This window comes from Anguilla rostrata, chromosome 3 (assembly GCF_018555375.3).
Source record: "Anguilla rostrata isolate EN2019 chromosome 3, ASM1855537v3, whole genome shotgun sequence".
In the NCBI taxonomy this organism is placed as follows: Eukaryota; Metazoa; Chordata; class Actinopteri; order Anguilliformes; family Anguillidae; genus Anguilla; species Anguilla rostrata.
The window spans coordinates 26,459,142-26,483,775 of record NC_057935.1 but is presented as its reverse complement, the minus strand read 5'-3'; the positions used below and the strand labels follow the sequence as shown (position 1 = coordinate 26,483,775).

Here is a 24,634-nt window from a genome sequence, read left to right as displayed (position 1 = left end):
TTGCCAGTAGGAAGTGTAATATAGAGGGGCATCTGAAATATAGCCTGTAACAAGGAGATACCTATCCATTGTACCTACCTACTGTTTCTTTAATAGAATATTCATTTTCCATTCAGCTATGATCTCAAAATAACAGCCCGTTTTAAGTTTAATTCCATCTCACACCTCTCTCCACAGTATGTATGATTGGTTTGGGTTTGGTGGTCACTGGCCCCTTAATTTCCTGAAAAACGTGATAAGTTGCTAGCACTATGCACATGTCTGTGTGTGTGTGTGTGTGTGTGTGTTTCTGTGTCTGCCTGCACGTGTGCATCTGCGTGACATTGGGCTAATGATGACATCCGGTTGCAGTAAAGATAGGAAGCTGTTTTCGGCCCCGGTGGAGACGCAGCGGGGCCACATGGCCTGAGCTGGCAGCGACTGCTGGGGCCACTGGTGACCGCTCGATGCGAATTAATTTGACAATCCATAAAGCCTTGTCTCGAGGGGCACGAAGCTCATAACGGTAGCCACGAAGAGGCCAGGGGTTTCGTGGGGCGATGGCAGTTAGCATTAGCATCCCCTGCTGTGTCTCGTAATTGCGTAGATTTATTAACAGCGTGCTTTCCCTATTCCAATTAGGCCCTTTAACGGGGGTTCTGCCTTGATTACATAGCAACTGCTTGACAACAGGGGCCATTGGGACCAGGTGCCTTGCACTGGAGTGGCTTTGGCCCTGTCAGCTGCTGCTCCGCCCTCTCCAGGCCCCGTCAAGGCAACCCTCCTTCGTGTGGTAGGATTAAGGCCTACATAGGGGGTAGAGAGAATAATGATGGTGATTCATTCTATATACTCTTGGTTTGTATGTACATTTACATTGAGGTGATGTCTGATGCTCTTAGTAAAAGGCATACAGAGCGACTTGATATGTCAAGCTAATGATATGTCATGGTAGTTAATACATAAACCTACAACATTTGGTGCCACAGTAGGTGCCAAATAGAGACTGAAGAGGTAATGCCTTAAGTAGCAAATGGGTTTTTGAGGATATAGTATTAGACATAACATGGGCATAATAAACTTCCAGCATTAGTTGAGCGAAGATGCAGTGTAAACAGGTGTGTGTTCAGTCAGAAACAGAAGACAGTGACCCAGCTGTCCTCTGCCTTCACGTGAGGAGCTGGCCCACTTCTGCTCCCCTCCCCTCCCTTCCTCTGTACCTGCCCCAAACCCTGCAAAATGAAAGCTGGTCCTTGAATTGAATACTGAGATTTCCTTAACTGAAAAGAGTATGTTGATGCTATCCATGTACAGTTCTGTGAAAAAAGTATTTTCCTCCTTCCTGTTTTCTCTCTTACATATTTATCACACAGAATGGTTTCAGATCTTTAGACAAAATTTAATATTAGACAAAGGGAAACTAAATAAACACAAAATGCATTAAAAATAATTTCATTTATTCAATGAAAAACACCCATATCAAAAACACACATCACCCATGTGAAAAAGGAATTGCCCCCTTAGTTACTCAATCAACCAGTTAACCAAATTTAATTGATAATTAGATTCAGCTGATTAAACACAGCTTGATTACAACCAATCCTATTGAATCTAAAACTCACTCATATTGAACCTCATGGACAACACTTGGAACAGTGGTGAACCCAGGAGTGGTTGGCATGCCAAAATTTCTCCAAGGGTGCAGTAACATCTAATCCTGACAAACCTCTAAAGAACAGGAGGCCTCTCTAGCCTCAGCTAAGAGCAGTGTTCATGACATTTCACAGTAAGAACATCATACCAACAGTCAAACATGGTGGTGGCAGTGTGATTGTGTGGGGATGTTTTGCTGCCTCGGGACCTGGACGACTTTACATTATTGAAGGAACCATGAATTCTTCCCTACCAGAAAATTCTTCTGGAAAATATCCAATCATCTGTCTGTGAGTTGAAGCTGAAGCGGAAATGGGTTATGCAGCAAGACAATGATCCAAAAAAACAAAAGCAAGTCCACGTCTGAATGGCTGAAATGAAACAAAGTTAAAGTTTTGAAGTGGGTTAGTCAAAGTCCCTTTATCTAATATAGCATTTTAGCTAAAGATATGAAACTATTCGGGTTGGCAAATATGCAATAATAGGAAATCAGGAAGGGGGCAATTACATTTTCATGGCAATGTGGGTCTTATTGTAGTGTACACCCATGACATTATATAGTTAAATGGCTGTGTACACTCAGGACCTTTGAGATAATGCGTGCTTAACGAGAGGATGCCCATGACGATGAAGTCGGGCTTCAAAGTCAAATAAAAAATGTGACACTTGCATGATAGTGATACAACAAACGCTGCAGAGCTACTGCAGATGCGCATGAAAATTCAACTAAATCTGCTGCAATTATGCATTAAAAAAAGAAAGAAACTCTGTGTTTTAGTTTCATTAATAGATGATACAAGACAACTAAGCCGAATACGGAGTTCCGCAGTGCCACCATTGTCGTGCCGGTCATTTATTTAACAAGCACCCCCTCCCTGCAGTCTCATCTGTAACTACACCCCACCCATGACACACTGGACAATAGTGTCTATCTGGGAGTTCATAAAAATATTCTCTCACCAATAAATTGTATTCTGTCAAAGAAACAAGATAAAGCCAACAATAGTGCTAAGATATGCCACTACAGCAGTGAAAACGCTGCTCACTGAATAATGAAATAAACGAGACAAAATTTTCTAAAATTATACCATGTAATTCTACTGTCAATATCTGGGACAAAATATAAAATAAATATACAACCCTACCATTGGTTTTATGCATAGAGATGTCCCTTTTGAGCCTGAGTGGTCATATATTGTCTTTGACAATCTGTTTGTGAAATATATGCTCATTTGTGATGCCTGGGTACCTTCCAAAATAGCTGCGCATAATACCATGTTGTTTATGGTGTTGTGGCCCTTTGTAGTACAATATAACTTCATTGACAATTAATATATCCAATAGGTGACACTGTAAGCTTTCTAACAATGTATAACATGTCTAATTTTACTTTTGGAATAGTGTTTTATAAACCTGCATACCTGAAAGTTGTGAATCATCATTGCCGCCTTATGTTTTCACTGTGTGAAATTTTATTATTATTGAGGACTTCTGAGCATAGCTAAGCCGTATATTTGCTGATGGATCTAGCCTAGCTGATATAGTTTTCTGGAGTAAGTCAGAATAGGCGAATGACAGCATTAATTCTCTCTCTCTGTCTCTATCTACTGTACACAGATAGCATTTCTGTCATAGCATCATTGCTATGTAAGTATTACTGCTCAAAATATTTTGGTTATATAAATTATTTTTGAAATTGAGTGTCTTTAGATAGGTTAGTGGTATTTTATAATGAGGATATTTCACATTGTAACGTAAGCGTTCGCTGGTAGCACAGTAGGGCTTGTGTTTTCATGCACCGAATATGATGTGAAAGTTGGAACAAGAAAACATTACATATTGTAGAGTACAGAAAAACATACTTGAGTTAATGATTACACATTTAGGTACTGTACCACATTGTGTGACAATGTTTTTGCATTATTAATCAATGTTTAATCTTAAACCTTCATAAGGGGCACATTTATATGCTTTATAATGTACAAAAAACATTTAATTCCTTTTTGGAGAGATTTTGGGTATGTTTCAGGACCTCTAGATATTTCAGACCATTGTACTGATGGAAAGCTTGTAAGTTCCTCTTGAAAATGATACAACAGGGAGTTTCTTGAGTCAAAACTGTTGATATGTAGTGAAATACATGATTACGTTGTGATTTACAGCAATGCATAATTTAGACATTTTGGATAGATTTGGAGACACTGAGTACACTGCTTACTTCTTGCTTCATACATCTTTAGCAGTTTCACATATCCGCCCTTAGATTTCTTTTTGATCAAGGAATTTTTGATCCAGGACATGTATAGTTTAACCTGTTTTATATATGGGATCTCTCAGTATTTCATTGCAAACTAAAAAAGAGCAAATTCATTTTTGCTTTTTTGCTGAGATAATTACATTTGTGGCACATTATTTCTTACTAAATAATAAGTATAAACTTATGTAAGATAGTACTGTAAATGGTATAAATGTCCTGCTTCATTTAAGGCATTTTTTAAGTCTCTGTGATGCTCACATCGGGAGGGGAAAGGATTGGCTAGATTTGGCATGTGCGCAAAGGGGTTCAGCATTATTTATTGGTCCAGACAAGTACATGAATCATCCAAGTGTAGCATCCAAGACAAAACTGGAGGTCAGGGATGTCCAAACTAAGGCCTAGGGATCAAACCTACCGCACCAAGGCCTTTGGTTTGACTCATGAAAGGGTTGCTAATTAAATAATAAATCATCTTAAAAAGTGAAGTGAATAGTGTATTATATCAATGAAAATACCTGTTTAACCTTATTTAATCCATCAGTATTTCCATTGTGTGAAGCCATGTTTACATTGTAATTGTAGTGAAAAATATTAACCTCTTTGCATCTGGGAAGCTATGTTTTGGACACACAGGTCATTGCTGACACTGTGGTTTGGCCTACAGGTCATTGCTGGGATTGTGGTTTGGCCCACTAAACTACAATGTCGCTTTGGATAAAAGCGTCTGCCAAATGAATGTAATGTAATGTAATGTACAAGTTCTGAACTGAGCATGCCTGCTATCAGAAGCTAACTGTATTATTTATAGTGGAGCTGTAGGTGGCACCTGAAGGGAATGTTCATTTTTGTTTTTTTGGTTGTGGGTGGAGTTGTTTGCGACATCCTCACTTCCTGCCCCTCTGTGTGCCTGGATCACAGAACTGAAGCACGAGATTCTGGTGTGGAGACAGACGGCCCAGCGCATCAACCCAGCTAGCCGCGAGGAGACGGCCGTCAAATGCCTCCTGATGCAGAAGGTTCTTAATCTGGAGAGTCTCCTACGAAAGCAACTGAGAACCTTCCAGAGGTAATACTGGCTATTTCTGTATTTATACTTGGTGGGTGACCATGTGTAGTTAGATTTACATGGCTTACTGTTCATTTTCAATGTAACCTTTTGGACACATCTCCTTCGACAAGTGATTTAATTCGCCTGGATAAAAAACTAAATAAATAAACAATTACATTGTTTAACAGTCAATTTTCATAATACTCCTTAAATCCCCTCCCCACCTACTAAAAGCGCCTAATCTGGCTCCTGCCTACCCCTCCACCCCAGTATAATATCCCCAGTGGAAAGAAAAGACAAATAAATCAAAAAGAATTAAAAGATATTTAAATGCACAAAATGTAATGAAAACAGAAGAAAGGGGGAATCCGTTGTTGCTCTAGCCTTTGAGAGAGATGAAAGGATGCCCTGCTTTTAATATGCATCTGTGGGCCAGGGCCGGTTATATGCATGGGCGACAAGGGCAGTCGCCGAGGGTGCCATACATCTGGGTGGGGTTTAACAAAGAAAACAACTGAAAAACTAAAAACACTTTCATGATTGCCCCCCATCTATAACGGGCATGTTAGGGTGGGGCAGCTCTCTTCCAATTCACTTCCAGTCATTTCTATTTGTAGCCATGTTTGGCAGGCAATCCTTATGGTTTGATTTACACGGCTTCCTCCCTGCCTTGCAACATAGGAAGAATTTCCCATGGGAAATCAATGTGACAGTGTGACAATGTTACTCAATGTGACACACCTGGATAAGTAAAGAATAAATAAAAATAAATATTTTGTATTTCGAATTGTATGTATAGTTGTATATATGACCATCTTATCGAACTGAGTATTTATATATTTATTAAGTTTCTTCAGGATAAGTACAGCATTGTACTTTTATCTCAAGGCTATGAAACAGCAACATTCAATCAGGAGAATTGAACTGGCAACCTCTTGATTATGGGCTCAGGTCCCAAACCCCTACAACAAGCTGCTACCTCAATTATACAGGCTTCAGGGCATTGTTCACAGGAAACAAAGTGCACTGTAGCTCCCAGCAGACTGGGTGGATTAAAAGCCTACCCTGCAGTTCAGTCACTTAATAACTATGGTTAAGAGAGCCAGGCTGCTAGAGGTGAAAGGGTAAAGGTCTACAATAATAATGCCGCTTAGCACCCCCCATCCCCCAACACTGCATTTTAAACACCAGGAGCTATATTTTGCATCCCCTGCCTGGTATCTGTGATCTTGACGTAGGCTGATTTGATGCTGGGTGTCAGAGAGCATACTGCCTGCGAGGTGAGGTAATCAAAGTATTCTATATTTGTGTTAACCTCTATAATTGATGTTCCATCTCAAGTTTGAGAGAAATAGTATGCCTTTGAAACTGAGGATTATGCTTAATGTCCAAATATCTTTTTCAGGCAAATTTCACAAGAAGACAAAAACTGGGAGAACAACATTCAGGAGCTGCAGAAAAAGGTAAGCATGAACAGTGCGTAAAATAAAATATAAGGTAGATATGAATAGATATGAACAGTTGAGTGTTTGGTTCTCATTTTAGCATTTACGAGTATGTAGCCACACACACACACACACACACACACACACATGCACACAGACACACAAACACGCACGTGCACACACACACACACATAATCAACCCAGGTGCTTAAAGGTGTGCTGCTCTCCACAGTTCGGGACCGAGACCGGGAGCTCACACTGATATTTGTTTCAGTTTTGTTTCTTTGAACACAAGACCAAGAAAGTGAACCCCTATCGAAAAGTGGGAGGAGCTGGTCTGGTGAAAAAGTTGCTGCTCGGTTTTGCTTTCTTTTGTGTTTGTTATTTTAGCTTGTTGTTTTAGTTTATTGTTGTCACCCAGAACCTGTGAGGGGGAAGGGTAAAGAGGGTAGTTTATTTGCTTTCATGTTTGTGTGGGTGCGCTCTCTCTCTCTCCATGTGGCAACCAACAGTGTTCCCCAGCACTGCCGCATCTCCGTCCCAGGGGTATCATGCTGGCGTGTATATAGTATATATAGTATACGGTATATATGTATACATGTACACACATGCACGCACACGTGCACACACACACACACGTATATAGTTCATATATAGTATATACACGGTATATATGCATACATGTACACACACGCACGCACGCACACGCACACACACACACACTTGTATGCAACAGTTTGGGCAACCTTGGTTAAAATGTATGTTACAATGACTGAGAGAACAGAACCATACCTCCACATGGTTAAACATGACATCTTCCATATTTTCCTCACACTTCCTTACTGAACTCTTCGAGCTGAGAAATATTTGCTGGTGTCCTTACATGATCTCCCCAAAGGATTTCAATAATATTCAAGACTGTGGACAATGATGGCCATACTTTCATAATTTGTTTCACATGGAAACTAGACACATTTCATTACATTGAAAGTGCCCAAAAAGCCAAAAGCTCCAGGAATAGGAACAACATACAGTAGGTTCTCTTGTACTGTACACATACCTTACTAACAAATGCAAATACCAAAAACTGTCATGTTAATTGCTGGGTACCACTGACTTTTTACATGGATTCAAACATGACAGGCTACAAGGACTTGATTGCATTTCTGATGCTGGCATTTTGTTTGTTCCTTAATAAATACAGCATACGTTTGGTGACTCTGATACAGTCATGCAGTGTTGAAGGATGTAACAATAGGCTACATAGGTGCCGAATGAATCAGCAGACAACCGATAAGCGTTTGTATGTTTTACTGCTGTAACATTATGCGTTGCTTGAAGTTTAACAGCATTTGTATCTGTGCATCATATGTCAAAATAGCCTAATCTTTCATTAAAAAATAATCAACTATGTTTAAGGTTAGTCATAGATAAATTTAGCTAAATATTGTAAAAAATGCTGGATTTTAATAATTGCCAAGAGGTCTATTTTTTCATGTATTCTCTTTGTCATGGTACCAATAGCTAAACAGTTTTGTTTTATTGATTCATTTGTTGACCTCGATGCAGGCATTAGGCTGTTCTGGTTTAGCGGCATGACCTAGCGGTCCGGGAGCATGACTCGTTTCTCAGATTTTGTGGGTTCGATTCCAGGCTGGAGTATTGCTGTTGTACTGTTGAGTGAGGTACTTAACCTGTAATTGCTTCAGTAAAATACTCAGCTATATAAACGGATTCCACGTAAAAGTGTCGTGTGTGTAAGTCGCTCTGAGCGAGAGTATCTTCTGAATACCGAAATGTAATGTAAGGTACTAACAAATAACACATTGCCACACTGAAGTGTCACATAAAGCAATGTCACTGCACGGACACACCGACCACAGCGTCACACAGACTGCACCTCTTCTTTCAGGTTGTCCTCCCTTGGAAATTCACTCTCAAAATTTCCGATTTGCAGCTGTGACCTCATTAACAGAGGCCCGTGTACTTTTATTTTTGAAATGACCCAGTGCCAGCATCTAATTGAAGTCTGTTTTGAAGAATGTGACATTTCGATTGCTGCCTCTGCTCTGCTATTCACAAAGTCCCTCCTCTTTCCTGTTTTCAGCACAGAATAACAGACAAAATCCTTTTGATTAAATGCATCACTGTCCTTGGAATAGTCATCTTCATGTTCTTCCTCAACTCCTTTGTTCCTGGGATACATCTTGACCTCGGTAAGAGAAGGCATCTCCTCCATTGTTTATGAAAAGAAGAGTTAATTATCATGAATCATGGGCATTGTTTTACTGATATGCTGTGCAGTCATAGGCCATGGTGTATAATTACCCGGCGTGACTTCCTTCTCTCTGTGATAATGCATTAAGGGGTACTTAATAACAGGATGACAGAGCAATGGAAGCAGGACAGAGCAAGGATATGTCTATGAACATGTGAAATGTTTGCATATTCCCTTGATGAATAACCACTGGCCTCAAATAAATTAAGATTCCATTGTCTAAATATTCATATTGTCATGTTGTGCACTTTGCCTCAAAGCACAACACAAAGATTCAGAAATTGCTATGCTAATCAGCCAGTTTTTGTTCAGATGTTGACGACTGCATGTATTAATCTGTCTGTTCGCAAAGCAATTATTCTATTTGTGTCTGGGCATTTCGGAATACATTAAAAACAACTTTAAAAAAAAATCTGATAATGTAACTGCAGGAGGGCATGCTTTAAGCATGACAGGAACGATTTCTAAACACCATTACCAATTACACAGAATCAGAGAAATGCTTTTTCCTCAGAGCTCGTGGGGTGTCGTCCATCTTGAGATCTCCTTCCTCCTTAGAGTGTTCTTTTAATCTCTGTGTGCCCGAAGGCTGCCTTACTAATTTCCTCTACTATTCTTTCTGTTTGTCACCATAGCTGTTTGGTTCCGCATGAATTTGAAAAAAAAAAATCATCTTCCCTTCCCTGCTGGTGCTTTTTGAAAGATTTTTTAAAATAAAAAAAAAAGAAATCATTTAATCTTTTTTATCATTTAATCTCCAAATTTTAAAATGCATTGGCAACAGCAATAGGGGTCAGTTCCATTTCATTTCCAGTCATTTCCAGAAATTAATTGAAATGTAATGAATTAATTGAAAACTCCCCTTAATATGACATTCTGGGGAGTGTCCGTCCACCAAGGTGTTCACTGTAATTCTCCTGCTGATCTGTGCGGTAATTTGGCATGAGATCTGCAGTATGTGTGCATCTGGCTCAGATGGCGCTTGTAACAGGGTGTACTCTCCTGACGAAAAACTCCCATCTGAAAAGCCAATTACGTGCGACCCTGTGGGGTCCTGCCCGCAGTAAGTGCTAGCAAAGTGAGGATTAAATTCTGGACTATATGTGCAAAACCCATTGAGCGGGGATCTGAACAATCCCAGAGGTCCACGGCTCTGCAGTTCTTTGCGGTTTCTTTTCAATCAGCTGCTACAGTAACCTAGTCCTTGGAAACAAGGTATGTGGAATGTTTAGCCAATCAATGAGTAAATATTAAGCACTTGCATGTAACTACTGAAATTCACCAAAAGCCCCCAGATACTACAGCCCATCAGGACTGGAGTTTCATCAGATGTATTTAAAAAATTTGAAAATGAAAACTAAAAAAATACATTTTGTTTCTCTTGCTATGCGGTGGTTGTTTTGGATCACACAATAATAATAATAGTATTTGGCGGTCATTTATAAAAACATCAAACAGACCCTAGATTTTAACTAATGTGTAATTCCACATAATACGTAATGTTTGTGTCACAGATAAATTAAATCAAATAAATAAATACACTTATTTATAGAGCACCTTTCATAAAAAGAAACAACCATACAAAGAAACAGGCAACTCAAAGTGCATCACACTGGAATAAAAATGAATAATTAAAAATATGGGTAAAATACACATGCATTCAAATAAAATAACATAAAAAAACAATAATTACATACAAATAGGCATTGTATGATATGATATGATATAAATGTTGTAACACAAAATACATATAGTTTTTATCAGTTGAGAATCAAGAAAGCCTGGCAGACATTTTATTGCTTAAAGCAGTGGTAGCCCTGTTCCTGGAGATTTAACATCCTGCAGGTTTACATGTCAACCCTAATATGGCACACCTGCCTCTACTAATTAACAGGTCAACAAGACCTCTTGCTGTTGAATGAGGTGTGGCTTTGTTAGCGTTGGAGTGAAAGCATGTGGGACAGCAGATCTCTAGGAGCAGGGTTGTTTAAAACTGGCTTAAAGTAACCAACACAGAAAGAACAAGAAGCCATTTTATTTGTTTGAACTTGTATAAACCCCATGACATTACATGTCTTTTCTCAGAAGTACAATGCAGGCCCTTCGTCACATTAAGTTCATTAATGCTTACTAACGCACAAAGGCCGTATTTATTAATTTGGAGAAGATATTTTGAAAATGGGCTGTAATTAAAGTCTAATTAAACTGCCACTGTTAGATTTAATTTTCCCTTTCACATTAGTAGGTCATTTAATTGTTCTGTGCTGCGTGTGGTAAAAAGCAGGTGGTAATTTACCACATCTTTATTTTGCTTTCGAGTTGAATTTAGAAAACCATACATAACCCTCTTACTTTGTTCTTATACAATATTTTCTTGATCCCAGCTTTCTGAATCCTTGTTATTTGTCCTTTTAGGTTCTAAGCATGTGATTTTTAATTATTATTATTATTATTATTATTATTATTATTAATAATAATTTTTTTTTTTACAAAAAAAAGGAATAAAAAAGATAACTTCATATGGACCTTTTGATTCTTGAAAATAGTTTTAGTAAAGAATGAATTTAATTGGTGGAAATTCATATTTTTGCTATTTTAAAAAGGTGATTAACTATATCAGAAAGCTGAAACCGAGCACGATAGCTTTAAATAAATAGAGACATGGTGCTGTGCACTCGACACACCTGTACCGAAAATGATGAATTATCCCATCAGCTTGTTCAAGTTCTCTACAAGGAGGTTTTAATTTGATAGTGCTTGCGATGTGCAGTGTCCCTCTTTCCTCCAGGTTCTGGAGGACGCCCTGGGGAATACTGGCGTAAACAAGAACTCAAAAGTTATGAAAAGATATTTTAGAGTTACATTTGCTGAGGAACTCTTCTCTGGAATAGGCACAAGCTATTTATGCGGCAACCTGCACCTAATGGACTGATGATTTTCCTTTTGTAGTCTGTTGTTGTCACGCCAGTTTACTCAACTGGCGTGAGATCAAAATGTGTTTCAAGCCACTTGTGAATTTGGACAGCCTGTGCTCAAAGGAAATAAAATCACTATTTAAATAGAAATTCAATGTAACAAACACAAAAGTAAACACATATGCTACATGTAGTAAACCACTGGTAGAATACTGCAGATATGCTGTCTATTATTGTCTGAAGAGGAGGAATATCCAAATTGATCTTTGTTTTTAACAAGAAGACCACGCAACTCAGCAGTGCCTTTAACAGCAGCTGCACTCATTGACCAGCTGCTCCTAACACCCCCTTCCCAGTTTGTAATTATCACTCTTCGTATCTCAGCGGAGGCGTGCCTGTAGGTCTAAAACACCCCGTCTAACTCACTAAACGCACCCAGTAATCAGACTTTATTCATGCAGACAGAGCTTACCAGGTCTGCGGAGGGAACCTCTGTCTCTCTCTGTCTCTGGCTCTTTCTGTCTCTGGCTCTCTCTCACTCCCTATCCCTCTCTCCTTCTCTCTCCCTGCAATCATCAGCTGTGAAATGATTTCCCCCAGGTAATCATTCACACTCACCTGGATAATCAAATTTCACCTGGAGAGGCTTGTGTGTGCACCCCCCCCCCCCCCCCCCCCCACACACACACACACACACCCTCCCCCCCCACCTCCTGTGCACCTTTACTAAGGACTGTGGGTAATTTCAGGCAACGACCACTGCCAACGCTAATCCCTCTAACGGAGTGTGTGTTTAGACTGTGATGCCTACATAATGAGGGCTTGATTAAACTGGCCAAGCTTGACCAGATGAAGTGTCAATCAGTCTCTCTGTGCCACCGCTTGACTCAATCTGATTGTTCTAAAATTAGGCCTGGGGTAGCTAGCTGTTTTTGATGAGAATTAAATCCTTTGGCTCCCCAACTTATCTGGAAGAGAGCTTTTATTGCATATTCACCTTTTATTATTCTTTTTTTATTCTTTCATTCTTTTTATTCTTATCATATTTATATTTTTTAGCCCCAGTGACCAGCTCTCTGCTAGCTTCTGTCTTGGAGGATGGGTTAGAAATAGATAATGAAGAATATAAGTTGGTCTTGGCAATAGCTTTTCTGCATTTACCAGTTCTGGTATCTTCTGGGATAGGAAAAAAAAGCTATTCTTGCTAAAACAATTCTGTTGGCTCATGTGAGGTCAGTTATGGCTATAAATAGCTGCTTTTAGATATCATCAATGAAATACTGGGCTTAGTCAGTTAATTTGAATGTACTATTTAAGGCGCAGAGGAAACTTCTTTAACATTTATTAATGACACTCACCTAGACTGAGGCCTGAATGGAGTGAACATCTTGTTTTGACAAACATGTAAAACCAACACCAATTTTTATATGCAAATATACTTTCTTGTCCATTAGTTTTGGTGATAACCAAACTGAAATTGTCAAACTGAAACCTGGCAAATATCTTGTCTGCTAGTCTTCCACATTTGCTTTGACTGTATATCTTTGTCTCATACACTCTCATAATTTCTCCAAGCCATTATGACCTATGGCACATGGCATGTATTTTCAAGGACCATGGCATGTATTTTCATTTTACTTTTAATTTAATAGTCTAGATATTAGCAGAGCTTTTGGGGAAATTAGATAAAAAAAGTCTAAAAAGGGAAGTTCTTTGTTTCCCTCAAACATCATTGTTGTAATGAGATAATTGGCACCAAGGCTGTCACTCAATTATTTTCCCATTTCACAGCATAAGTGTGTCTAGAATTTGGCATTTCACATTCTCAAAACTGGCCTGGCTTTTTATCTGGCATCTGAGAATGTCAAAATGGAAAAAAGAGGAAAACACATTACCCTCGAGTGAGGCTGGTAACGTTATTTAAGGTTTTAATTTAATTCGTTTTTCGTTATTAGGAAGTGCTTATGTCCCACAGCAGGCTGTCTGATGGGTATGGTAACCAACCGTATATTTTGAAATCCAAGTGGTCAATTACCGGCAGAAATATATGCAACACAATGGGTGAATTTGGCCAGTAGTCCTGGCAACAGGGGAAGTGCGCTTGTGTTGTCTCAGTTGCTGATGTGCCACTCATTAAAACAGTTCTGTGCAGTAGAAACACCTGCTGTCCTTCACATCCACCTCCTGCTCGTTACATTATTTATAGTATGGCTATTTATTTATTGGTATAAATCAAAGAAAGGAGAAGAGAAGAATGGGGGGGATGTGACGTAGCGCACGTGCTCATATTTTCAGAAGGACCCCCTCCAAACACATTCAAGTAGAAATGCCTATACAGTTACATTAGGAGTGATTAAACTGCCAGCATGAAGGTACCTTTCAGTTACTGCATGTATCGATCACATGACACTATTGCACCCAATTCTAATCGTTTCATAGGGGCGACATAGCTCAGGAGGTAAGACCGATTGTCTGGCAGTCGGAGGGTTGCCGGTTCAAACCCCGCCCTGGGCATGTCGAAGTGTCCTTGAGCAAGACACCTAACCCCTAACCCCCAACTGCTCTGGCGAATGAGAGGCATCAATTGTAAAGCGCTTTGGATAAAAGCGCTATATAAATGCAGTCCATTTACCAGTTATGACCTTCTGTTCTAGAGAACTCAAATGAAACTTATTTTGTCCAATTTGCTTTAAATTTACAGATGTGCTATGCATCACATGCGCCTTTGTCAGCTATCTGGTTTTTGCGCTCTACGTAGACCACCCATTAAAAACCCCATAACCTGTTGCCAGATATTCATTCTCATAGTTGTGGTATCGGATATAAACAGTGACAATATTTTTGTGTGCAGTTGCATATTATATTATTATGGATGCACATTCATATAAAGAATTCATCCACTAAATGCAAAACTTTGATCAATTATGCAAGTGTACAGCCAGTGGTTGGAAAAAAAACAACTCTTCAACTGTGTCTCACAAAGCAAGATTACAATATAAATTCCATTACTGTAATTACACCAGTCCCTCCTCATACCTCTGAACAAGAATACAATAAATTATGCAGGGACTCAAATATGGATCCTTTAAATATGAGTATGAGTAAGTTAGAGGAAGGTAAGTGTCCATGCTATAATTATTACAGTAATACAGTATAGATTAAGGAAGTGCCATTTAAGTGATATTTAATAGAAGACAGATGGAGCTGTATCTGATTGCTTGAATTAAAGTATTCTTTCTCTCTGCTGAGTTCCTAAGCAATTACAACCTTATTCCCTTGTCATGTCTTCTATTTTTTTGGGATGTTAATGAAATTATGGTGTGACTTAACCCATATATTTTCTTGTTTCTTACCTGCATTTCTCACATATCCCACATATTCCCCTCCACCTGGGAGATTAGTCCTGTACAAATGGATTTACTGGTACAGAGATCAATCACACGCACACCGATTTCCTGGTACAAAGATCAATACCCAAAAACTGTTTTATTGGACAGAGATCAATCCCCTACAAACTAGCTGACTGATTCAGAGATCAATCCTCTGAAACTACACTGGTACACTGTAGGTGCAAGGCCCCAATTTCTTTTGACCTCTACTTTTTTTGGCTATCGTCTGCAACTCGCAAATTTATAATGGTCCTTAAATTCGTAAAAAGTAGCACTTATGTATACGCATACTTTGCCTAACCCTTGAGTAACAGACAAAGTCAAGGACAAAGCTAAGCAGTGACACTGAAGTCTAAATGTATTGCCTCTGATGGTGGTCATTATTGGCCAGTCTTGCTGGAGTGCCGTGCCGTTAGCTGACCCTTTGGCTCTCTTACCCCACAGGCTGGATTGCCATTCTTGGGGCTCTCTGGCTGCTGGTCTTGGCCGACATACAGGACTTTGAGATCATCCTTCACAGGGTGGAGTGGGCCACACTCCTGTTCTTCGCTGCACTCTTTGTCCTAATGGAGGTACCTCACAGATTCACCCTCAAGTCTGTAATTCACAATGAAACATGTGACGTGTTCCCTTCAGAGTTGAGATAAATTTCAGTTCAGTCAAATAGTCGGGATATTAATTTAAATTGAAATAATTAGTTGAACACTGCATGGAACACCGTGGGCATTAAAATGGAATTGACCCCAGACTGTGTTCAAAAGTGAGACTTTAGTATATAGCAGCAATTGTACTTTGAGACATCATCAAGTTGGGTTTTGGTTAAAGCCATGAAAAAAAAAAAAGGACGACTGTTGAACAATGCATTAAATACCATTATTTTGTTGATCATAACAAAGGTACAATCATTGTTTTCAACTTTAAAAAACAGTGAAGTCACTCCTGGATAATGGGGGGATGCTTCTCATCTGAGTATATTATGTTCTGTTTCATGGTTTAAGAAAAGTCCAATGTGCGATCAAAAGTGTAGTTCAGGCCCCATTATAAGTGCTTAGTAGGCTATTTATTTTAAATTCCGTTGTTTTTAAAGCCCACAAATACACATAAAAAACCATGACCCCAACGAGGGGGAGCTTAGTACAAAGATGGAAATGAAACATTCACTTAACAGTGTGGAATAAACTAGAAAAAGATTTAGATATTTTCATAACACAATACAAAAAAATCTACCAAACTCTTATCAACCATAAGATATTAAAAAAAAAAATTTACACAAATTTTCAGTTTTTATTAAAAAAAAGATTTCATAACTTTTTAATAACTCGCAACTGTACACAGGCATATTTCACTGGCAACAACAAAACAACTGTAATGGTGAATATTTTTTGTTTCCTTTAGGCACTGGCCCAACTTCAGCTTATCGATTACATTGGTGCACAGACAGCTTTGTTGATTAAGGTAGGTCTGTCTGGTCTGTCTTACTGTTCTCAGTAACCCACTATCTTCGACACACTCTGGAAAGGGGGAGGACTGCTTGTTTGAATAAAGTTGTGTTCAAACAAGAAGCCTTATAGTGTATGACATGTGCATGTAGCTTAAAGGGGACACAATATTATGATTCTCAATCACATTCCTTCTCATTCCTCTTTTGTGTTCCTCTTGTGAGGAACTTTTGGGAAAGTCAGTGAATTTAATCAAAATTTTATTTGCTTTCTCCCACACTGATTGAATCACATTTGTCTTAGATAGAGTGTCTTCACCTTGCATGAAGGCCAAATGTGTGTGTATGTATGCTGAACATGTGTGAGTGTTTGTATGTGTGCATACTGTATGAGCATGTGCGTTTGTGGGTGTATCTGTCTGTGCATTTGTGCATGTGTTTGTGTGCCAATGTGCTTGCCTGTGTGTGCAGGTGTAAGCGTACATGTCATGTACATGTGTTTTTTTGTATGTGTTTGTGAGTGTTTGGGTGCGCATGTATGTGTGCATCGGTATGCTTGTGCATGTGTGTGCATATGCATGCCCCTGTGTATATTTGCATGTGCATGTGCATGCACGTGTGCATGTGTATATGTATATGTGTGTGCCTGTCTATGTGTGTGCCTGTCTGTTTGTTTGTGTGTGTGTGTGTGTGCATGTTTGTGTGTGTGTGTGAATGTATGTGTGTGTGTGTGTGCATGTTTGTGTGTGTGTGTGTGTGCATGTTTGTGTATGTGTGTGTGAATGTATGTGTGTGTGATAACCTCGCAGGTCCACAGAAAGCGGGGCAGTTCTTCCAGGGAATTGCACTCAGATGGACCTGTCAGGCTTTGTTTGGACGGCAGTGATCTCACCTCCTGTAATGACATGTGACAGGAAGTGTGCCCCTCTGATTCTCTCCTTTCACAACCCAAAGTGGGAAAGATGATGGGGGTGGATACGCTGGGCCTGCTTCCCCAAGGCAGCAGGAAGTCACGCGTTAATACTTTCTCCACCGTGGCATCAGGCTTTGACAGTACACCATGGCCTCCTTTGTGCGGAGGGATGTAAAATCCGCCCCTGCGATTCGGTGTCCTGCTTCGCTGCTTCAAAGGAACTGGCTGCGGTTTCTAAGCCTGGTGCAACAGAGATCTACTGCACCTCCTACGAGGGGCGTCCAAGCTGATTTGGTTTCATCTAACTGAGTTTTATTTATTGTCATTCTCTAAAAATATGGGGGGATTTTCTTTACTCCAAATTCTGAATGTGTAATCATATTCGCTAGCCACTCATTGATTTAAACCCTGCTGTCAATGCAGACAGTGCAGAGAAACGCATTCTCCTCTGAAACACATGGTGTGACACTGCTGCATGTTTGCACGCTGTGGTCCACAAGTTGAGCTTGCTCAGACATGAGATGGACAAAGACATTTAATGTGCATCTTTGGCAAGCAGATCGCAGACACTCGATCGACTGGTGAGCGATGACACGCAGTCAACCAACTGAGTCCAAACACGCAGTGTTCCTGGGGCGCTGGCTACAGCCTGCAATGGCACAGTCTGGACTTGATTCCAGATTATTGGGCCCATCCACACACTGGAAGAGTGCTTTAAATGATAAGCCACTCAGGAGGCCCAGTAAGTGGCGGTTAGGAGTGGGAAGTGAATGGGGCCCTTGTGCTCATTAAGTCCCTCTCTCTTGCAGTCAGTGCCAGAGGAGGAGCGTCTGGCTGTCGCCATCATTCTGGTGATGTGGGTTTCTGCTCTGGCCTCCTCTCTCATCGATAACATCCCCTACACTGCCACCATGGTGAGACTCGCGTCTGGCTGGAAATTGAAAAATACACACACGCACACACACATGCAGATATGCATATACACACAAATGCACAGTGGGAGGATTTAGGATGATTCAAAAGGTTCTGACTGACAGGAGCCCTGAGAAAATATTAGAACTTGGACTTTACAGGGGTGCTGGGGTGCCCAAAGTAATATTTATTAATGGGGTCCAAAATCCCTGGGGGCGCCTTTGCATACACATACACACACACGCACACGCACAAACACGCGCGCGCGCACACACACACACACACACACACACACACACAGTGTATTTCCCTGCTCCATTATGTATTCATTATGCTTTCATACAGCGATAACAACTGCTCCCTCATAGCAGCTCTTCCTTCCATTTTAACAGAGTGTACAGCACTTCCCCTTTCTCTGGAGTAATATTCTCTATATTTCATTTAACTGAATGCATCACCATTGCAAATTGGGGCTGGCAAGCTGTTTGCATGTGGCTAAGCGTTCCTGACGTGTCTTTAATATGAATGGAATACATTTGCTCCATTACTCATTTAAAAAATGATTCCATTCATTGGAATCATTCTTAAATTTTTTTTTTTTTTAACCAGAAATACACAGTCTTTACTGAAATAGTTCATTAGTTTTAGTTAAGAGCATGAATAACTTTCAGAGATTCTTTAATGTTATTCATTTAATATCAGCCATATTCCAACTGGCATAAAAATCTTAAGCATGAAAGCACTGGCATAAAATTTTTTTTTTTAAATTAAGTTTGACCAACAAGAATGAATAGACTTACTAGGTACAATTTCAAATACAATCAATGAATATATTTTGAATATGCACAGCTATTTCCATTCCATTTCGTACTGTAATTAATTTATAAATAGACAATTTCCTTTTTTCCATGTAGTATTTGTAAACAATTTAGGAACAATTCTTTAAAAATTCTTTAATAAGTGTTTGTATCATGCTCTGTTCATAAATATTATATCTGATATGTGCTTGCCACTTTTCTCTTCTTTCATAAAAGCAGAGAATTTAATCATTGTCTGGTTTCCTGGTTAAGTGATGGCTAAATAATTGGCTTTAAAAATAGACAGCACAATAAGACTCCAGCTGTGAGAAGAAGAAATGTAGATTATGCAGGAAATAATTCCATGCATCAGGACCATGTCTTGCAGTTGTAATGTAATGTTGCTTATATGAATATTTTAGTTGGCTCTCAAGGAATCTGCCATCTTTTCTTCAAAACACGTTAAATTCTGTACATACATGAAATATTCAAAAACTTAACACCATCGCTTTACATATTTTTGTGGAAGTTATTTATCAATATACACAAGTATAAAAAATTATTTAAAGAGATCCAAATATTTGTGAGGAAATTATACATTGGTACTCAGTGTGACATAACTAGAGAAAGTACATGTTATGAAATGTTAATTTCATAAGACCTGAAAAATTTTTTGTGTTAATTAAGGTTATCAGACAGAAATAATATCAAATAACAAATAACAAAAACGGATAAATGAAGGGAATTTCAACTATTGAAAAAATACTATGCTGAAGCTGACAACCTTTCAGGTAATGAGCACATTTTCAGCCTGTGCATGACTGCCTGTTACACTGATATAAAAAATATATATATATTGAACGTCACTGTCATAACAGCTACTTGTGAAATTAAAAATAGTGATAGCTGCACTTTATTCTGCCCTTAGACATTTTGGACAGTACCATGTAAAGCCATGGAAATCATATGTTATGCAATTTGTTGAATGTAAAATTCAAGCTGCCCTAACAAGAGAGAGTACCTTGGACCATCTTTGGGAATAGCTGGCATGCCAGGTTTTTGGCAATTTAGCTATAAAGAAGTCCCTTAGTGGCAGGGACATTCAGCTATTTAGCCTTTTCTTAACAGCTGATTCTCATCTCAACTGATTCACTTTAACTGTTGACTATTGGACCACTCTGTCTGCTGTCGCACTGCTGTAGTGCAGATTTGCAGAAGGCTGGTGGACTGACAGCCATGCAGACAGTGGGCCACTTTGTGCTTTCTAGCTGGCGGAAGTGTCAGCTTGATGGCAACATATTTGCTTTGTGAGGTGTGGGGGGGGGGATATGATGTTACAATAATCTCAATCTTATTCTTGCACGTTTAGGATGCAGTCCTGTGTTTTTAATAGTGCACATTTACTTTACAAATTTACAAATGTCATTTGCTAATGGACCACAGGGATTAAACTGTGCCATGATGTGAGAACTAATATGCAAGACGCTTGCCTTTGAATGAGAGCTGCTTGGGGATTTCAGCCTGTTTATGTCTGTATCTTAAATAAATATCCTTGGGGAAAGTCAGATGGCATGAGAGTTGTTCAAATATATTCTTAGCAGATCAGGCTTGTATAGGGTCCAAGAGTCCACATCCTGGAGTTTGTAGGGCAAAAGGCATGCTGTATTATGCCAATATGCTGTATTAAATGTCAATATGTAAAAACAATATTGTTACTCTGTGTATTTCTGAAAATACAATATCAGCCACACACACAACAATGCACGCACACACACACACAGACACACAGAGACACACACAGACAGACAAATTATTCCAGTGGCGTGTGGAGGATTTAAAAATCTGCTTGTCATGGGAGTGCGAAAGAAAAGAGATTAGTGAACACTGGGGTGGGGGGAGGGGGGAATTTATGATCGCAGGTAACAATAAAAAACGATGATTCTTGAATTATCCAGGTCCTGGTGTGCTGCTGAATTCAGTATCTGTTTCCCCTGCATATTCCCCCACCACTTTGCATGTAGGCTACTGATATATCATGAACGTTTGCTACGTCTTACTGATTTTCATGGTTTTGTGGTTTTAAGATAATGTCAGTATTTCATATGCAATGATGGCTACTATGAATAAGAATAATGGCCTTATCGCATAGTCATTCTGAAGACTTCATGTTGCAATGCGATTGGAATTCGCTCTAAACAAAATTTTTAAAGTAGCCTATGGTTGCTATTGATTTGTTGTTTATACTATTATTATTTCTCACCAGAGTACCCTACTGTTAATTTTATGCAGGGGAAACAGAGGGATGGAATTCACCTGTCTAGAAATCTAGGTGATTAGGACATTGGATGAAGGGAAAATAAGTATGTCTATCTGAACGGGAGGCTCAAACTGCCAACCACTTTCACAGAAACAGAAGACGTAGTACGTTAAAATGTTGATGATCAAGTCCGCTGTATTCTGATAGCCTACCGAGGTGATATGCTTTTTTTCCCCAGGGTTGCGGGAGAATCCACTTTTGCTTATAAACGTGAAGTTGGGTCTATTACCCAGCCGACCCAGCCTGACTACTTCAGGCTAGCAGCCATAGCTACTGCTTTGATGCCATTTTCACTAGATGTCTGCAAGACCGGCCTGGAATAACAGTGAACAATGTTCACAGGATAATCCATTCAGTGACTTGTGCCCCAACTAGTAAAAAGGACAAAGTGACCCGTAATAACCCTCTGCTAACATGGCAATGCGTGTCACACAGCCACCCTAACTAGAGAGGCTGGAGCTACATACATTTAATAGTATTTTGTCGAGTTAAGTCAACGAACCATATTCTAAGAGCATCTTTCTGAAAATCTATTTTACTCTTTTTGGGTAAAACTAATAAATAAGTAACTCAATAAAATAGGGAGATTGTGATTTGTGGGGGTGCAGTGGCATCCCCTGGTGTCTATGCTCGTACGCCCCTGCTTTATTCTGTCAGTGTGTTCCTTCTGCTACACTGCCCGCCTGTATTATTGTGATTTGACAGCTGTGTCATTATCCAGAAAATAAGATTGCTTTGGAACAAATGATAAACCTAGTGCTGTTTTTTATTTAGACAGTCCATTCATTGGGAACTGTCACAAGATGACCTGGAATTCTTTGGCGAAGGGCCCGTTGACACTGAATAATGTTTGAGCGCCTCACTGTCATGAAACACCAGTGCCATTGTTAATGCTGCTTGTTGTTGTTGACAATAGTAATATTAGTATCAGTGTCAGTTAGCTGGGAATGTATCATTGTAATACATTCACTCTGGGTGATTTCACACCACACTGTTCTGCACAGTTGCTCTGGTTGCAACTGTGAACTATTCTGGCAACCCCCACCACTTGCCTGCTGGTGGAATAAGCATTACACGGTAGTCAGGACAGCAGAATTTTTGGCCATTCTCTGATGTATAATGTCTAAGAACTTCTTTAGCAGTTTATTTTAATCTAGACATGTTGTCTGGTTGCCTGAATACTGTATACCTCTCAGATTAGTTGAACTAGAGATTGATCAGAATTAACAATATAGCTTTTTAACAATTGTGAGAGTTTTCCAGGTAAAAATGGATTGTGCCTTCTGGAACCTGTGTTTTGTAGTTGTACAATGACCAATGACGATATGCACTTTTGTACGTCGCTTTGGATAAAAGCGTCTGCTAAATAAATGTAATGTAATGTAATGGATGGAGCACATGCAGTACATTAGTCATCGACTGATGTTTTGCCATAGTGAGCAAAAGCCATTAATGGGTTCAAACAAGTAAATGATTGGCAGCTCATTGTAGCTCCGCCCATTTTTGGATTTATGAAGCCTCACTCTCCAATTACTTGCTAGTTCTGTTACAGTGTATAGTACATTGTCGCTGACTCAACGAGTGTTACTTAGCATTTTTTCTGTTGAACTGCTGTTATTATTTAACCTTTTTGAATGTGCTAGTTCACACTTTGTCCTGGATAAGCAAGTCTAAATGTAATATACCTCCCTATCTGCGTCACATTTACATTTAGGAATTTAGCAGGTGCTCTTATTCAAGGAAATGTGAACAACTTACATTTTTATATATAAACCAGTCATACAGCTGAATATTCACTGAAGAAGTTCGGGGTAGGTATCCCATGGGGCAATGGCAATGTCCCACCAAGAAATCAATTTTCCAACCTCTTGATTTACAAGCCCAGATCTCTAACCATTACGCTGCACTATGTACATGCAGAGTGAATATCTTGGTCCAGGGCACAACAAGCATGCCCTGAGAAATTCCCACAGTTTGTGCCAAACTTTCATTTTACACAATATCAATCTTACACAGTTGGTGCTACCTGTACCTAAAAATAACTGAGATTTCCCCAGGTTTATTGCTTTCCAAGCACTGTGTCAGGCCAGGCTTGAATTATGGTACTATTTGTCAATGGAAGGCAAGGAGATTTAGTGTTCTGATCACAGGTGTAATAATGTGGGTTCTGGTCAAAAAGAGAAATATAGATGAAGGAAAAGAAATTGTTATTTTTACAATGGAGAACATTTCTGGAGAGCTCTGAATCTTAAATCCCACATGATAATATTTTTCTGAAGAACATAAAAATATAATATTTTTCTGATGAACAGAAAACTATAATAATTTTCTGAACAAATATTTTAATGAACAACAACAGGCTTTATCGTTGTAATCATATGGGAAAAAAGCAAAAGCATCAAGTGAGTGTAGAGATGTTAAACAGTTTGAAAATGGTTTTCCTGTTCCACAGATCCCTGTTCTGCTCAACCTGAGCCAAGATGCCGATGTGAACCTGCCAGTCAAGCCTCTCATCTTTGCCTTGGCCATGGGGGCGTGTCTTGGAGGTGAGTGACAAAGTAATTTCCTTTGGGGTATCTATCTATTTACCAATCTATCTATCTATCTATCTATCTATCTATCTATCTATCTATCTATCTATCTATCTATCTATCTATCTATCTATCTATCTATCTATCTATCTATCTATCTATCTATCTATCTATCTATCTATCTATCTATCTATCTATCCATCTATCTATCTATCTATCCATCTATCTATCTGTCTATCTGTCTGTCTGTCTGCCTACTTGCAGCCACCAAAAAAAAAAAAAAACATAAAAACCACACACACTCTGGAATGACCCTCCCTCAGCTACCACGTATTATAGAGTGTTGTTGGTATCCAGGGAAACATTTGTGTGCCATGGTGACTGTTCTGAGGAAGGAAGGAGAAATCATAGCTCCCATTTCAAAGGCTGGCTGACACCCTCAAAGAGGAATGAGGTCCTGGAGGGGGCTTCATTCACCAGTGTATGAAGGAGAAAGCAGGGGGTTGTCCTCTCGGTCCTGTCTCCTCACTCCTCACTCCACAGGGTTGTGAAGAACTTTGCAAGCTGTGAAGCCAATGGAGTGGGGGGTAATGGTCTCTTTCCAAGGGGACCTTGGATAGACCTGCTGCAGGTGGCCCTGATGCTGAGGTCCTGTCTCCCCCACTGAGAGACATGCCAAATGGCATGGGCAGGAGTAAAGAGAAAGGGGGGGTAAAAGGAATTGTTGGACCACTTTAGTCTTCAGTTGACAGCTTGACTGCT

The 24,634-nt window shown here is 39.5% G+C and overlaps 1 protein-coding gene across 1 annotated transcript in view; it reads left to right on the top strand.

Moving 5' to 3' along the window:
- Positions 1-24,634, top strand: part of oca2 (oculocutaneous albinism II) — a 134,665-nt gene that overhangs the window by 84,714 nt on the left and 25,317 nt on the right. Inside the window, exons 16-22 of the mRNA XM_064326993.1 lie at positions 4,808-4,955; positions 6,343-6,400; positions 8,490-8,598; positions 15,409-15,536; positions 16,360-16,419; positions 18,125-18,229; positions 23,794-23,887. Coding sequence (XP_064183063.1) covers positions 4,808-4,955; positions 6,343-6,400; positions 8,490-8,598; positions 15,409-15,536; positions 16,360-16,419; positions 18,125-18,229; positions 23,794-23,887 — 702 coding nt within the window. The remainder of the gene's footprint in view (positions 1-4,807; positions 4,956-6,342; positions 6,401-8,489; positions 8,599-15,408; positions 15,537-16,359; positions 16,420-18,124; positions 18,230-23,793; positions 23,888-24,634) is intronic.